General features: G+C 32.2%; 1 protein-coding gene across 1 annotated transcript in view; it reads right to left on the bottom strand.

Annotated features, from left to right (window-relative positions):
• The window catches only part of LOC115878588 (death-associated protein kinase 1-like), a 72,405-nt gene that overhangs the window by 4,762 nt on the left and 51,105 nt on the right, over window positions 1–16,538 (bottom strand). The window contains exons 12-13 of the mRNA XM_030895136.1: window positions 13,246–13,428; window positions 12,940–13,186 (exon numbers count right to left, since the gene is read on the bottom strand). Of these exons, the coding sequence (XP_030750996.1) occupies window positions 12,940–13,186; window positions 13,246–13,428 (430 nt within the window). The remainder of the gene's footprint in view (window positions 1–12,939; window positions 13,187–13,245; window positions 13,429–16,538) is intronic.

The raw sequence follows: 16,538 nt of genomic DNA, 5'->3' as shown, positions 1-16,538 counted from the left end.
TCATAATTCAAAACCCACTTTTTATACTCTATTGTATTAAGGTATTTTTGGAACCGGAATTTTATAGCAAATTCATTGAACTCGAATAAATAAATGATATATATTTGACTCATCCTGTATATCTATAAAAATATTTTTGAAATGTAAACTACCATTAAACATGTATTTTGTAAAAGGTTTGGAGCGAAAATATCAAACAGGAATCCTGATTTTCCGGAATACGGAGCCATCTTGTATGTATGCATTTGTATATGTGTGTTTATTTAAATACTAAAGTGAAAGCAACGAATTTAAATGGGTAAACTTTGTTAAATATAAAAATAAAATAAAATATCTTATTAACAATACAATGCAAAAAGTTTTATAAAAATTCGTTCACAGTAAATGAATTCCGAGGTTCGTATCCCATAAGGGCTTAAAGCACTCCACTATGAACACTGATGAAGAAAAATGATATTTGTCAGTTCATACTTTAAAGTACACTTGCGGCCTCTTTTGATATACTAAGTTGGATAACTTAAAAGCTAAAAAATCAGCTTTAGTTAGCTGATTTACTGTTCTGCTATTATTTTTTATACGAAATATGTAATTTTCAAAATGTGTAGCTCGGGCGATTGTGGTTGTTGCTAGCAAATGTGTACCAAAGTAGGCAATTGTGTAGCTTGTTTTCAACCCTGCTTAAAACTACTGAACTTGTATATTAGAGCCAACCATTCACCCGTGAATTAGTTGGGTGCAGCAAATAACTAAACTAATTCACCCGTGAATTAGTTGGGTGCAATTGTTGTCGAGCATGAAAAAATCCACTAAGAATACCTGCATTGGAGCGTTTTATGAGTGGTTAGTGGTTGCCATATTGTTGAAATTTCCATACTTAGACTGCTAAAGATTTTATTATTGTTAGAAATGAATACGGCCTCTTTAAATTTACGCTTTTACCAATTGGTTCTCTTCGCACCAATGCGCCACCCTGAGGAGGATGCACTCTCTCTCTCACTTGACAATTCCATACCTATGTCAAAGAAACATCTGAGAAAATCAGGCGAATAGCTAAGGGTACGTTTATGTTGGAGCTGCGATAAATGATAAAAGCAGTGAATTAGCGCTGCTCTTATCGTTGCTCAACTGCCAACCGTGTCTCGACGCGTTGCTCCTATATAAACACCTACATACAGGGTGGGCCCCTACACAGGTGGCACCCCTACTCACTTGAAAATCTTAAATGGCAACACCCCATTTATGGCGCCTTTTTGGAAAGCCTATTAAAAATGCTAAACGATGATCATAAAGTTTTTAGGGTGAAATTGAAAAACTACCCCTTACACGAAAAATTAGGTGGACATTAATGAAAAAAGTGATTTTGGGACCCAGCTAAATTAGTCAAATGAGGTATTTTTCAAACCACCCCGACCCACCCCTAGGTGCCACCCCCTCACTTCTAATCTCAACAATGTCATTTTGAAACCATTGCCAGCCATTTTTAAAGCTAAAAATAAAAAATGTAGATAATAAAAAAGGCAATACAAAGATGTTTTACTAATCGTTCAGCCTAATTTTGCGATAACGCAAATTCTTCCTTATCATCTATTTTTTACTTTCAACAAACAGGAATCTTAAAACGTTTTCTTAAAAATTTTTGCGTTTTACTGTCTCTCTATCGTTTTTCAATCGTTTTACAAATTTGGAGTTATTTTAAACCTTTATTTGATTCCCTTATTTGAAAGAAAAATGGTTTATACTGTGTGGAAGAAAGAATTCAAATAGTTTTTCTTAATGGTGCTGTGAAAGGTATGTGTTATTTTGAAACGGTTATGTTATTCGTTTATGTTAGAGAATTTGATTCTAAAGTTTCAAAAACTGGATCGGTCAAAAAATAAAAAAGTACAGGGCCAAGATACTGAATGAAGAAATGCAGATGGAAGTTATTGGTCAGGGTATCGGTCAATCCACAAGCATCAACACGCCACACAGTGGGAATATCGACACAATAGTTGATCGAAATTTTTTATGTAGACTATATAAATTATTACTATTTTCAATTAAAGAGGAAATATATGAACAAAATAAAGGATAATTCCGTCGATTCTAAAAAAAGAAAGAAAAATCACTGTTCCAGTGTTTCCACGGTCAATGCCACTAATGCCAGTAGTAATATCGCAACTAATACTACTAATGCTACGACTGATCCGCGAGCAGTGCCCATACCACTAAAGTCGCTACTAATGCCAAATTGTGCTATACTGCTAATAGCACTAATGCGATCGCTTTGTACACAACAATGCCATCGCGGTTTACACCTCGCATTAGTATATCACTGATTGGCATATTAGAGGAAACCAAGAATGTTTTTCTCATTTTATCAGCAAAGTCGCAAAAAGTCGCAGTATTTTATTTTACTGTATGAAAGCCTAATGTTTACTAAGTAAAACGTATATACACAATATGCCGAATTCTTCGAAATGCGCAACTAAATCTCAAAGTAATAATAAAAATGTCACAAATTTAATCAAATTTTCTGAACGCCTAACTGTTAGTTGCAAAAAAAATCGTTAGTATAGAGAATATCAAAATAAATAATACGTTTTTGTAGAATACATACCTGCAGCTTGCTGAGCCATTTTCAATCAAAACAATAATATAAACGTAAAAAGAGCACAAGAACAACAACAATTTATAATTTTAAACATAAAATTTAGCCATTTACCTCTTATCTGTGAGAAGTAACAACTTTGACGTTTCGTTGAAACAAATGAATGCAACTAAACACACCCATAGCAACGTCATTCATGGCAGACATGATTTAACTTATCGTTTATCTTTTTTTGGGAAATCTTAAAAACATTTGCTTTTTCGAATTTCGATCACCTTTTTCATGCTAATACCCCATCGTGCGCCAGTTGGCATCAATCACAGGTATACCTCGAACATCTGTCAGAAGTCAGAAGAGTATTGAAAATGCACTCCTATTTGTTGAAAGTAAAAAAATAGATGATAAGGAAGAATTTGCGTTATCGCAAAATTAGGCCGAACGATTAGTTAAACATCTTTGTATTGCCTTTTTTATTATCTACATTTTTTATTTTTAGCTTCAAAATGGCAATGGTTTCAAAATGACATTGATGAGATTAGAAGTGAGGGGGTGACACCTAGGGGTGGGTCGGGGTGGTTTGAAAAATACCTCATTTGCCTCATTTAGCTGGGTCCCAATTTGTAACTTATACTGAAACATCACTTTTTTCATTAATGTCCACCTAATTTTTCGTGTAAGGGGTAGTTTTTCAATTTCACCCTAAAAACTTTATGATCATCGTTTAGCATTTTTCATGGGCTTTCCAAAAAGGCGCCACAAGTGGGTTGTTGCTATTTAAGATTTTCAAGTGAGTAGGGGTGCCGCCTAAGGGGTAGGTCAGGGTGGTTCAAAAAATACGTCATATGTATTCTCCCTCGATATTATAGAAACGGTATTTTTTATTTCTTTGATATCATTTTTGGTTTAAAAATTATAGCCATTGTAAGTTTTCAGTGGCCCACCCTGTATAAGTTAATATAATAATATTCTTTGCTTCGCTACTATCGCTGCTCATATCGTTTATCGCCGGTCCAACATAAACGCACCCGAAGCGATATAAAATTAAAACTGTTTTTAAGTCTAGATCTATTCAGAAGTGTCAATAGCTTTATTTTTTTTGGAGATACATATTCGGTTTTGAAAAAGATATTAACATTTTTTTCGTAGTTAATTTTTACATTAAACCCGCGCCTTTGCCTTTTTTTGCAATTCATATTATTATTGTCTGTTGGGCAGTTACTGTAGCAGATATGATTTTAAATCAAAAAGTTGATCTCTACCATGATCAATTAAAGCAGCAATAACCGATACTTCAGTACTTAAAACCATCTCTCTCTACTAGTAACATTACAAAAACAATAAACACTATTTTATAAGTGTGTTGATGAGGACTCAAAATCAATGCTAAAATTGCTGGAAATTGTTACTGTCTTGTTCCAAAGCAAATATCTCCAATAAAAATAAAGCTATTGAGATGAATTAAAAAAACAAACTATCGAGAAAGCACGTACCTAGATTATAAAATTATTTTAAAATTTCTTGCTTTGTTAACATATGCCACGGGTTGTTTCAAACTTTCGCCAAAATATCCACATTTGGTTTTCCCCCGTATTATTGACAGATGGAAACTTTCATTTTCAAGTTAGAAAGAGATACTCAAAGTAAAATAATTTAGCTACAAATTGCTTAAAAAATCATCAAAATCGACCTATTAGAACAAAATATATTATGCTTTAAAATACATGAAAATTTTAAAGTGCCCGTTTTTCGTGCCCCTGTGGGTGTATATAAATAAACATATTATAGCTTATAACGAGTAACCACAAACATTAATAGAAGAAAAAGAGAAAGAAGGATAAGAAATAAGTAAGCCGCGGAAAAAATGAAATTTGAATTTTAAGCGATTTCTTCCATTTTGATTTGCTTTTGAAGAAAAATAATTTTTTGGTAATCAAGCAGCAAGTATTGCACTCTTTCTCAAAATTTTTATTGTATTAGAATTTTATTATATTTACCTGGACCTTAACCTACCTGCCCTACTTGGGCTAAATTGTAATATTGTTACATTTTCTCTATGTACCCTCTATAGGTAAATAAACGATTATAAAACTATACTCGGGAAAACCCGAGATGATTGAAATTGTCATACCGTGCTGGCAACTGTTACATTAGACATGTTTCTGAGCATCTGAAATGGAATTATAAGCATATCGTTAGGGTGTCATTTTTTTATAACGAGAAAACGTCAGTAATCGCGATAATTTAAAAACTTAACTTTTTAACACATAACAGGCCATAACTCAAGAACCACTTTAGATATTGAAACTTGTTTTAATTTTCAAGATCGGATATTTTACAATATGTTTACATAAGAAAAATTCGATAAGGTTGTTTTTTCCATTCAAAAATTGTAAACAATCCATCCATTTACTTTTAGAGCATAGCAATTTTCAGCAATCGTGTAATTTTTTATTGATAAAGATTTTCACATACTGTCTACAAAGAAAATACAGCAGAAATATTAACAAAGTTCTGGAAAAAACGACAATCTATTATTTCTAATAGATTTCGAGATATCGATTTTTGAATTTAGAGTTCTAATAGCGCGACCACTATCGAACACCCACTCAATTCCACTTATTTTTACCAAAAATGCAAGTGTTTCTAGCTTGCATTTAAAAAAATTCAAGCTATAGGGAAAATTACGACTCGTTAATAAATAAACAAATCAAGTATCACAAGACATAATTAAATCGTGAAGCTGAAAGCATGACGTACACCTTTCCCTAGAACTTTAAGTACTGACAGTGGTATTGATTGGGTCGACCGGTCGACTGCGACAAATCTGCTATATCCCCTTCCACGTCTCTTAGCGATTTGCACAGTTTCTCAGTTTATTTCATATGTTTGGCAACGTGTTTACTGTCCTCTCTTTGTTCAGTACATTATAAACGCATTGTACTGTTCTTACATACGGAAATCTCGACCCAAGACTAACTTTTGCCAGCCCTTAGTATGCTACCTGAACCTGGGCTAAATTGTAATATTGGTACAGTTTCTCTATGTACCCCCTATTGGTAAATAAACAATTATAAAACCAGACTTGGGAAAACCCGAGATGATTGAAATTATCATATAATTTGTAAAACAAGTAATAAAGCCCACTGCCTGATGTCAGAGAAACTGAAAAAAGACAAAATTTCCCTCTAAAAAACTTTAATAAACACTTAGTAATTAATTGCAGAGTTTTGTTAATCATTTTATTTCATTGTTTTTTAATAATTATGTATATTCATATGAAATGAATAAAAAATTGTATTTTCAAAAAATTGTGTTTTATTATTGTCAAATTTAGTTTATTAAATTTAAAGTTTCATTCTTATCAAATTTTCTAAGGTAAAAATTAAAAAAAAAAACATATATATAATATAATAGTATATATTAATAATATTCAAAATAATTCAGCAATAATTGGCATTTAAAATGGGCAGTTTATTGTTTGGTGTTTGTTAGCATTTCTTCCTTGCCTTAGTAATAAGAAAAGAAATAGAGGTAATAGAAAATAACACAAAAAAAGTAGAACGAAATATATAATCATAAACGAATAAAGAAAATTATGTTCCTTTTATTCGTGATACCTATACAGTATGTCCCCGGATTGTCTTTAGTCTTTAAAAGAGGAAAAACTTTTTTATTGTTGGCAGTTTGAGAAAAATTCATTCAATTTATTCTTAAGAATAGCTGATCCCGTTTATACTTTTCTAAATTTCCATACCAAGATTACAGTTGAGGGTTGGAACCTTTGGTGTTTAAATCACCACAATACACCAAAACACTTTTACTTTTACACTGGACGCGCGTTTTGCTAACATGGTTAGCAAAACGCGCGTCCAGTGTAAAAGTAAAAGTGTGTTGGTGTATTGTGGTGATTTAGTGTTTTTATTTTTTTTATTTTTATTTCGTTCGGCTTTTTCCGGAATTTTGTCGCCAAATATTATTTATTCAAATTTATTATTATTTAATTTTAATTTTATAAATAAAATACAGTGTGTTGCATACAAGAAACTTTGTTTTATATAAGGACATGTATGTGAAATACCTATGAAACATTGGAAACCGACGTTATGCCACGAACCACTAAGGTTTTTGCAGTTTACAGTTCACAACACAGTTTTTTAATTTTTAATGCCACTTTTTCAAAATTATCGCGGGTTTGAGTAAGTAAAATTTAAATTAAACTCACAAGATAGCAATAATTACTTAAACACTTTTCGGTGTTTTTTCAATGAGGGCGGTTTAAATTTTGATTAGGTTAGGTTAGGTTATTAGGACTTTGACAAGAGAAAATTATTTCTGTGATTGTTTGGCGGTTGTTCTTAGCAACCGCTAGAGCAGCGCCGGATCGCGTAAAACGGTCGCGACCCAAAACAATTATATATTTTGACGGGCTTTCCAATCTAAATTTGCTATCAAATTTTCCGGTAACTATTAACACGCTTTCCGTAGCATTGAACTAAATACATTTTGTGCTTCTTTAACATTCTCAAACAGAAAAAATATGAAGTTAATTAAAATGCTATCAATTTTTATGAAGAATGCATTTTTCTCAAACTGTCAATAATAAACAGTTTTTCCTCTTGTAAAGACAATCCGAGGACATACTGTATAAAACCATTTTTACAACTTATATTCAATAACTATATAAATTAATTCTGTAATCCAAAATTATAATCCGAAACCTACCAGGTCTCATAAAGATTAATATAAAACGCTATTCTACCTACCTACAAAAAAAATATTAAATATTAAAATTAGTATAACACCTATAATTCCTTATCGAGACTCAAACAAACCCATACCTTAAAGTAATCATCGCTCCGTCATAAACATTGTAAAAGGGCCCTTTGTAGGAAGGTCCGCAATTACTTCCAGATGTTTCAAAACTGTAAGTGCCATAAACAAAAAAATTCTTTATACCTTATCTCTCTCACCCTATAGAATAGAATGGATTAGAACGAAATAGCAGTCGTCTTACTCACCTGGAATAAAATTAGCAAAATTCCCCAGCTGTAAAACATCTGGGAATCCCTAATAATGGGATGGCAGGTTGGGACAAAAGTTACAAACAGTCGGCAAGATAAGAGGAAACCTTATATTATAAAGATCTTTTGTTTATTTTTCACATTAAAAACTAATCGGAGGTTTTAGAGCCTTAAAAATCTTAATTTGACACCTCCATCTTTGATATCGCACCTTTAGAACTGGTAACATACTACACACCCTCCTAAAAGGGCGTTACCTTATTTTAAAAAATCTACCAATACCCTACCTTCCCTTTTGTACTTTTGGACAGGTTCAAACATTACAGTTGCCCTGTAAAATACTGCTTTGCTTCATTACAATGATTTTCAACAGTTTCTTCTAAATTTATCAATCTAAACTAGTAAAGAACTTATAAAACTGTAAAATATACAAAATGACTGAAGAATTAATTAAAAATTAACAAAAACAATAGTTTAGGTGCAGTTTTTTCTTCTTCCAAGCATTGAAGAATTGGGGTGGTCGGATATAGAATAGGCTGGGAATTTCTAAAAGGTTCTATTGTTGTGATGCATTTATTGACAGGTGGGTAATAAGCCCAATGTCAGTCGGTGTTTACAGGTGATCGAAACAAGTAGTGCGCTTGCTAAAAAGGTAGGGCATCAAAAAAAAATCAAATTTTGAAATAGTTCTGGTGATTTTATTTCTGCCTTGTGTCATGTTGATCAGAAATAATAACAATGTATGGGGTAAAAATAATATTTTATACAATTTGTCGAATATACATATACATATAACCATATTAAATGTATGTTCACAACAGTTTTATAGAAGTGCGGACGAAAAGTTATTACTCTTCAAAACAATTAAAACAAATGTAGGTGGCGCCCCCTACAATTAGGAGTCATATTGACATCAAAATCAACTTTCCCATTTCAAAAAACTCCCAGACACTTATTTTCATCCAAATATTTATGTTAATTTAGAAATTATTTGAAAAAATCGAAATAAAAATAAAACTTCTACACCCTGTATCTCCGAAACTAAGCATTTTAGGATACACGAACATTTTTATTTATTTTTATCTGCAGAATATTCTGCCAAGTTTCCACTAGAATACAGTTCGCACCACCCTGTATTTAACTATTTTGGAGATCTATAAATTTATAGAAATAAAAGCTACAACTTGATGCCTAGTACCATTTTACTACAACTTACAATTGTAGGGTTTATTCATAGAGTGGTTCATTACATTTTTTTCTGATGTTTATACATGGTGTCCCAACTAAGCGTGCATTAGAAGTTTCTAGAGAACTACAACATCTAGCTCGGAGATTTCTTGCACATCATAGTTTCACAACGAGATCTATCGATTAAAAATATGTTCAATATGGCGGCACTTCCGGAAATAACGGAAGTTGACAGCAATTTTCTTATTTTAAATGGGTGCCCCCATTTTTTATTGCATACTTAAATTCTCTGTAAAATTTTATGAATATTGATTTAAACACTCTATATCTAACATTGACCGTTTTTTTTTAAATATTTAAAATTTTTGAACGAAAAAAACTGCCTGTCAAAAATATGTGTATACCCTAAACATCAAATTGAGTGATTACCACAGCCACTGTGTGAAAAGGCTTTTCAATTCGTTACTTTTTGACTATACATGTTCCTATACCTAAAATAAATCGTTTTTAAGTTATTTAGGATTTAGTTTTAAAGCGTATATTTTTCTTGATTTTAACCAGCAACCTATGACTTTAAACATCAAGTAATGTAAAACAATAGATCGGGCCATATCATATTGTGACGCTTTCTTCAAAAAGCAGCATCATTTCCAAGCCAACTTTGCGTTGTTAGGTTAATTAATTAATTAATTAATAATATCAACTTTAGATATCACTAAATAAATACGAGATATATTTTTATAAATACACTTTTTAAACTCTTAGTCTTATGCAGATAGTAGTTATAATATAGAGAATTGAAATAATTCGTTTTCTGACAGCTGGAAATAAATTTTTTGACCGTTTGACACTTAATGTCAAAAGAAGCTAGATAAAACCAAGAAAAATATACGTTTTCAAATTAAGTCTTAAATAACTTAAAAACGATTTATTTTAGGTATAGGAACATGTATAAAGTAACGAATTGAAAAACCTTTTCATTAGTGAAATAAAAGAGTGGGTTTCTATTTGAAAAAATGATTTATGATAATTTTTAATCGCTCAATTCCATGACAGCTACCGCCATTTTTTATGACATTTGAACAATTTAATTTTTTGAAATAGATTACCACATGTCTTCTCTTTATGTCACAGTGGCTGTGGTAATCACTAAATTTGACTTTTAGGCTAATCAAATTTTTTTTTTAACAGGTAGTTTTTTCGTCCAAAAATTTTAAATATTTGTTTTTCTCAAAAGCGGTTAATGTTAGGTATAACAGCAATATTCATAGAATTTTACAGATAATTTAAGTATGTAGGTAATAAAAATGGGGGCGCCCATTTAAAATAAGAAAGTTGCTGTCAACTTCCGGTATGTCCGGAAGTGCCGCCATATTGAAAATATTTTAATCCATAGATTCGTTGTAAAACAATTATGTGCAAAAAATCTCCAATCTAGATATTGTAGTTCTCTAGAAACTTCTAATGCACGCTCAGCCTGGGACACCCTGTATAACTATCCAAAATGTCCCTAGTTGTATAAGTTAGAAAAATAAAGACAATAGTGCCCAGTGTTAACAGAGTAGTTTTATTTCAAACTGAAAATAATATTCTTATTAAGCGACTCTGCCAATTCGTCGAAGTGAACAACGAATGGCCGGTACCGAATAAGTACTCGGTACCGTGCTCTTCGTAGAAGAACACAAATTTGAAGAGGGTTCGCTCCTCTCAGTTCCACCGGCGACTTCTGCGAACTGACCGACTGGTTCGCTTCGGGAAAGAAAGAAAAAAGGCGGATTACTCGTAAATTATTATGCCTTCGCCATTTCTGGGAAGAATGGCTGAGAAGGAGGCGAGGTAGACTAACCTTTTCCGTCCCTTCTGCATATGAATTTACGATTTCTGATATTCCAGGTTGGGTGATATTTTAGGTTTAACAGCAATAAAAATATTTTTTTAGTCTTATATATGTTCAATTTTTTTTCTTGAATAATGTCGGACAATAAATTTAAATTTTTACCAAGAAACTATTGGAGGCACGGGTTTATAAAAATGTGTTTTTATACATGTTATTGGGTAAATGAATTTGTAGAGATACATAGTTTAACTTCTTATGAAATTTTAGTTTCGGAGATATAGTATAAATCGGACTTTTTTTAAATCTATTAATATCTGAGATATACAGGGTGTTTCAAAGTTCAAAAAACATGTGCCATCTCTCGTAGGGAGATTCCTCATGTAATTCATATCAACATAGGTCCGATTCTGCTTTGTTTCGTAGCTACAGGGTGTTAAAATATGTTCGATTTATTATAATTTTCTTTCAACCTACTTTTAGTGATTGGAATGAAATTTTAAGGGTAAAAGTTACTATATAAGTATTACATATTTTAATGCTAAAAATGTGTGGATAAATTCATCAGGGACGTGCACATGGGTTATTACTGGAATATTTTTCCAAAAAAAAACATGTGCGCCACTGACTTTTTTTCTTTTAATATCAAAATTGTGTAGGCCGTTTAATGCCAATTAAAAGTTATCTCTTGATATTTTGTTAAATTCGGCCTCGTTGGAATTTTATTTTAATTTTACTAATCACAATAATAATTGATAAAATAATTTATATGTACAGGGTGGGTCAAATTGTACGCTTTTAAAGGGAAACACCCTTTTCTATAGGAGATAGACGAAAACTAATATCGGTGTCTCGTACTCAATTTTTATCAAAAACATGATGAAACATGGCGAAAACAAAATGGCGTTTTTCAAAAATGTGCATTTTTAACAAATCGCTGTAACTTTTTTGCTATGGAAAATTTTGTATTTTTATAAAAACATTTCCAAAGCACCTTTTTACGTAGAATTTAACGCCTTGAGTTTATTTTTTTTTTAATTAATAACTTAAAAGTTATCAACAGAAAAATTGATTTCTTATTTGGGACGCCCTGTATATTTTTAATTAAATGAAAAGAACTTAAAATTACCTTTCCAAAAATATAGCACACTTGATATTTTGTTATAATCCCCTTCGAAATACACAATTTTTAAAAGTTTTCCACTTTTAACTAGTAGGCTTTGGACGCCTTTTTGATGATCTGCCCCTAACGGAACTCGAAAACATATTTTTCCAGCAAGACGAGGCACCGCCTCAGAACGCTGAAGTTATCAGCTAACTTTTTCAGCAAATTTCGAGAATAATTGATTAGCTAACCAAGATCCCAGCCGTTGGCCGTCGAGGCCGCCGGACTTAGTGCCTATGGATTTGTATCTTTGTGAAAGAATAAAGGTTCTTATTTTTAAATTGCGCGAAATGAATTCCGCGAGAAATGTTTAAAAACGATCCCGGCTGTCCATAACACAAGACGGTCGATATATCAAACACCTGTAGCAAAATATCATGTCCTGGTCTGCTATTAATTTTTATTGTTATTACTTTTCATTTAATTAAAAATATACAGGGTGTCCCGTATAAAAAATCAAATTTTCTGTTGATAATTCTTAAATTATTAATTTAAAAAAAAAATATACTTAAACAATTAAATTCTACGTAAAATATTGCTTTGGAAGTGTTTTCATAAAAATACAAAATTTTCCATAGCAAAAAACTTAAGCGAATTGTTAAAAATGCACATTTTTAAACACCCCGTAACTCATAAACGGTAACAGATATCGATATGCGGTTTCCTGCATCATGGTTCGATAAAAATTGAGCTCCAGACACCGATATTAGTTTTCGTCTATCTCCACATAGAAAGGATTCTCTTTAAAGCGTCCGAATTTGACCCTTATTTTGCTTAATATGTATAAAACAAACAAACAATAATTAAAATAAAAATTGTAAACTTTGAAATTAAAAAAAATGTTTGGTAAATTTCGAAAACCACTGTTTTTTCTTTACAGTTATGTAAGATTATTAGTAATTATTTAAGTTTACAGTTATGTAAGATTAATAGTAATCGTAAATATTACCTACTATTGAAGGTATGATTTTTTTTAGGTTTTTGACTAAAGAGAACTTTTTGACTTTTTAGGTTTCATGAACCCGAGAAGATCAACCAATGGCTAGAAAAACAATTACTCTTATTAACTTTCTCACTTCAAAGCAGGTGACCAGAAAGTATATAGCTAAGTGTTGAATAAGCTATGTGATAAAGATTCAGCATCTGTATTTTTCTCTTACGTCTTCAACAGTCTTTCGAATAATCTCCAAAAAATGCAAGAAACAACAGTGCGATGAATCAGGCGGTCCTCTAACTTTAATCTCGATGAATTGTAGTTCGTTCTGGTCTTCTTCCAGAAAAATCATGCTTTCTAAATCCAGATTGCACATTTTCGATCCAGTATTCCATTGGTATAGATCGCTGTCGTTGTATTTGTATAATGAAAATAAAGTTTTCCGTAAATTTATCTAAAATAGTGGGATTTCAATCAAACAACTTGTTGTGAATTAGTCAACAATCTAGCTACCTGTACATGACTAAAAATAGGCTTAAGCATACATAAAATTCCTGAGGATGTATAGAACCTTAAACCACCGTAGACCGAATTTTTTGAAATGTATCTGGGATCGTCACAATCCCATAATCCTTCAATTGTTTCTATCTGATTATAAATGGGAAATTCATATTCAACTTCTCCGTCAATTTCGCACTAAAAATAAAATTATCAAAACAGTTATTATTGTCAAATACCATTTCTATAAAATTAAGTATCCTTTTATCGAAAAAAAAACAGCGTCAAAAACGGCTAGGGAATGAAAATAGATAAGAATTTTGTCGAGATCAATCTTAAAAGATTAAAAAAGTACAGAACGTTTCCAGACACAAAATTATTTTGTACAAAGTATTTTTTCTCGAATTTTGAAGTACACCGTTTAAAAATCATTTTTACTTAATAAAGAAATAAATTACAACCTTCTTAAGGCTTAAGGCTCATTGGTAGTAAGTGCCATTAAAAAATAAAGAAGAGTACGCGACAAGTCAATGACATCTAGGGCTTGACATTGCCAAAATTATCATGATTGTCATTCCCCAGCCGTCTTTGAAGCAGATTTCTTTTCGATCGTACGGTATTTTCGGTCCTTTTTTGGATAACGTCAGGCGAAATCTTCACTTTCTTTATCTTTATCTTTATACTTTAGAAATAAAAGAACAATAAATTTAAAGCTTTGCGACCCTGATCAGTTCATAAACCCCATTTTATTGTTCCTAAAATTGTATTATCTTCTTTACAGATAATATAGTTTTAAATAAAACACTCAAGCATCTTTTGACTTTGTCATATTTATATTTAATATCCTGCTATTGTTCTATTGTATATTGTACATATCGATTTCTTGAGAAATATTTGTATCGATATATTAACAAGCATTGATTTCAAAATAATGTATCAATTTTTTGTATATTAACGTTGGGGAGAACGGGTAACAATGAGACACGGGGAACAATGAGACAGATTGATTTCTATTGGCTTGCGCCATCTGTGTATAAAGCGGCAAAACATGCATACTTTCTTATTTTATTGCCTTAACCTTCTTGGTCAGTCGGAAGAGTTGTTTCAAGCCTCTTAGCTTGAAATAACTTCGCAGCTCCGTTAAAACTAAAAAATAGTGTGTGAAAATTCAATTTTTTTTTGTGTGTTAATGTAATATAGACCATAACTTTTTGACAATACGTAAGGATTGTTAAAGGTAAGTTTTCGTATTTAGATCAGGATTATTTTAATGTACAGACAGTTCTTTTTGGGTAACAATAAGACGTCTCTCATTGTTACCCAAACTGCATAAATATAGAAACGATTTAAAGTTTTATATTTAATTTGAAAAGTTCTTCTCTAAAAAAAACTGGTAACATTTGAGTTCTTAAAAATAATTTATATTTACGTACGCACAAAAAAATACATGTAAAGAATAAAAATTGTCAAGTTTTTTCAATATGCGATTTTTACTGTAATATTTTGCTAATATCTGCTACAAAATTATTAACTCTCATTCGGTTCGTCTGGAACTGTTATATTTAATGCAGTCCCTTTTTCTTGCAGACCAAAATGCCCAGATTTCCCAAAAGAAAATCAATCAAGGGTTCGTTTTCTGAAGAAGCTATGAGGGAGGCAGTTACTCTAGTGCTCGACGGAAGATCTACTCGTTCGGTGGCAAAAGAAACAAGACTGTCGCATGCTACTTTGGCAAGATACGTAAAAAAAACAAAAAGAAAATGTTGGACAAATAATTAGAATGACTCCAAACTATAGCGTTAATAAATTTTTTTCCAAAGAACAAGAAGAGAGCTTGGCAGAATATGTTTTGACTTGTTCCAAAATGTTTTATGGTTTATCCATGGTTGAAGTAAGAAAACTGGCATACCAAATGGCGGCTAGAAATGATATAAAAGATCCTGATAAGTGGAAACAACTGAAAATTGCCGGTATTGAGTGGATAGCTGGGTTTATGCACAGACACAGAAATTTGTCTTTGAGATTAGCAGAAGGTTTGGTTTGGTTTGGTTTGGCAGTTTATCGCGTGCTACTTCATTCAATGCGCATAAAGTTTCAATCTTTTTTGACAATCTACATAAGATCCTTAACGAAAATCCAGCACTCGCAGATGGCAGTAGAATTTTTAATCTAGATGAAACTTTGAAGATGGTTACAACGTGCTGCATCGTGAGTGCATCTGGAAATACAATTCTACCGGCTGTGGTCTTTCCAAGAGTGCATTTTAAAGACCATATGCTTGCTGGGGCTCCTTTTGGTACCTGAGGATTAGCCCAACCTTCGGGTTGGATGACCGCAACACTTTATATTGATGTCATGAGACATTTTATTCCGCATACCAATAGTTCTACAGATAATCCTACATTATTAATATTCGATAATCACGAGAGCCATTTATCATTGGATGCAATAAGACAGGCGAAAAGGTCTGGTGTTAAACTTTTAACGTTGTCACCTCATTCGAGCAATAAAATGCAACCCCTTGATGTAGCAGTATTTGGTCCGTTTCAGACTTATTATCGAGCTGCTCATGATTCATGGATGACAAGAAATCCAAGGAAAACATTCTCAATTTATAATGTTGCAGAATGTGTTGTGGAATATCTCACGCAAAAGCTATGACCCCAGAAAATATTCAGAGCGCTTTCAAAAAAACAGGAATTTATCCTTTCGATAGGCATTTCCAGGCATGTTTTTAATGAAGTTGACTTTTTACCAAGCAAAGTAACTGATCGTCCTGATCCTTCTATTATTTCAGAGATTGCCAATCCAGAGCTACCGGGAACATCATCAAGCTCACTCGAACCGCAAACCCCAATAAAAGATTTTGTTTCACTTAAAGAGTTTCAAGGATATCCAAAAGCAAAGGAACGCAAAATAATTCGAAAGCGCCGGAAAAAGGGTAGAAGTTTCATACCTACCGATACTCCTGAACTGCAGCGTTTGGAAGAAACTAAAGGTGGTAAGCCGTCGCATAACTCAGTGAAGCAAGTGAAGCGAGCCGTTTTCGCAGATGATAACAAAACTGACTCATATGACAGTGTCTCAGAATCAAATGCATCAGATGAAGAGATTGATTTAACAGAGTACGTTAGGAAACCACCTGAAAAGGGAGATTATGTGTTGGTTGAATTTGGTAAAGGTGTGTTTTATGTTGGACAGATTCTGACCGAGACGAATGAAGAAAATGAGATGGAAATTTTCTTTTTCCGAAAATCTCATAAAATAAGCGGCTTTGTTGCACTGTTAATAGTACATAGGCAGTCTAA

The sequence above is a fragment of the Sitophilus oryzae genome, unplaced genomic scaffold, assembly GCF_002938485.1.
Source record: "Sitophilus oryzae breed Bouriz unplaced genomic scaffold, Soryzae_2.0 scaffold_1518_pilon_pilon, whole genome shotgun sequence".
NCBI classification, from domain to species: Eukaryota; Metazoa; Arthropoda; class Insecta; order Coleoptera; family Curculionidae; genus Sitophilus; species Sitophilus oryzae.
Note: the sequence above shows the minus strand (reverse complement) of the source record. Positions and strands in the feature narration are given on the sequence as shown.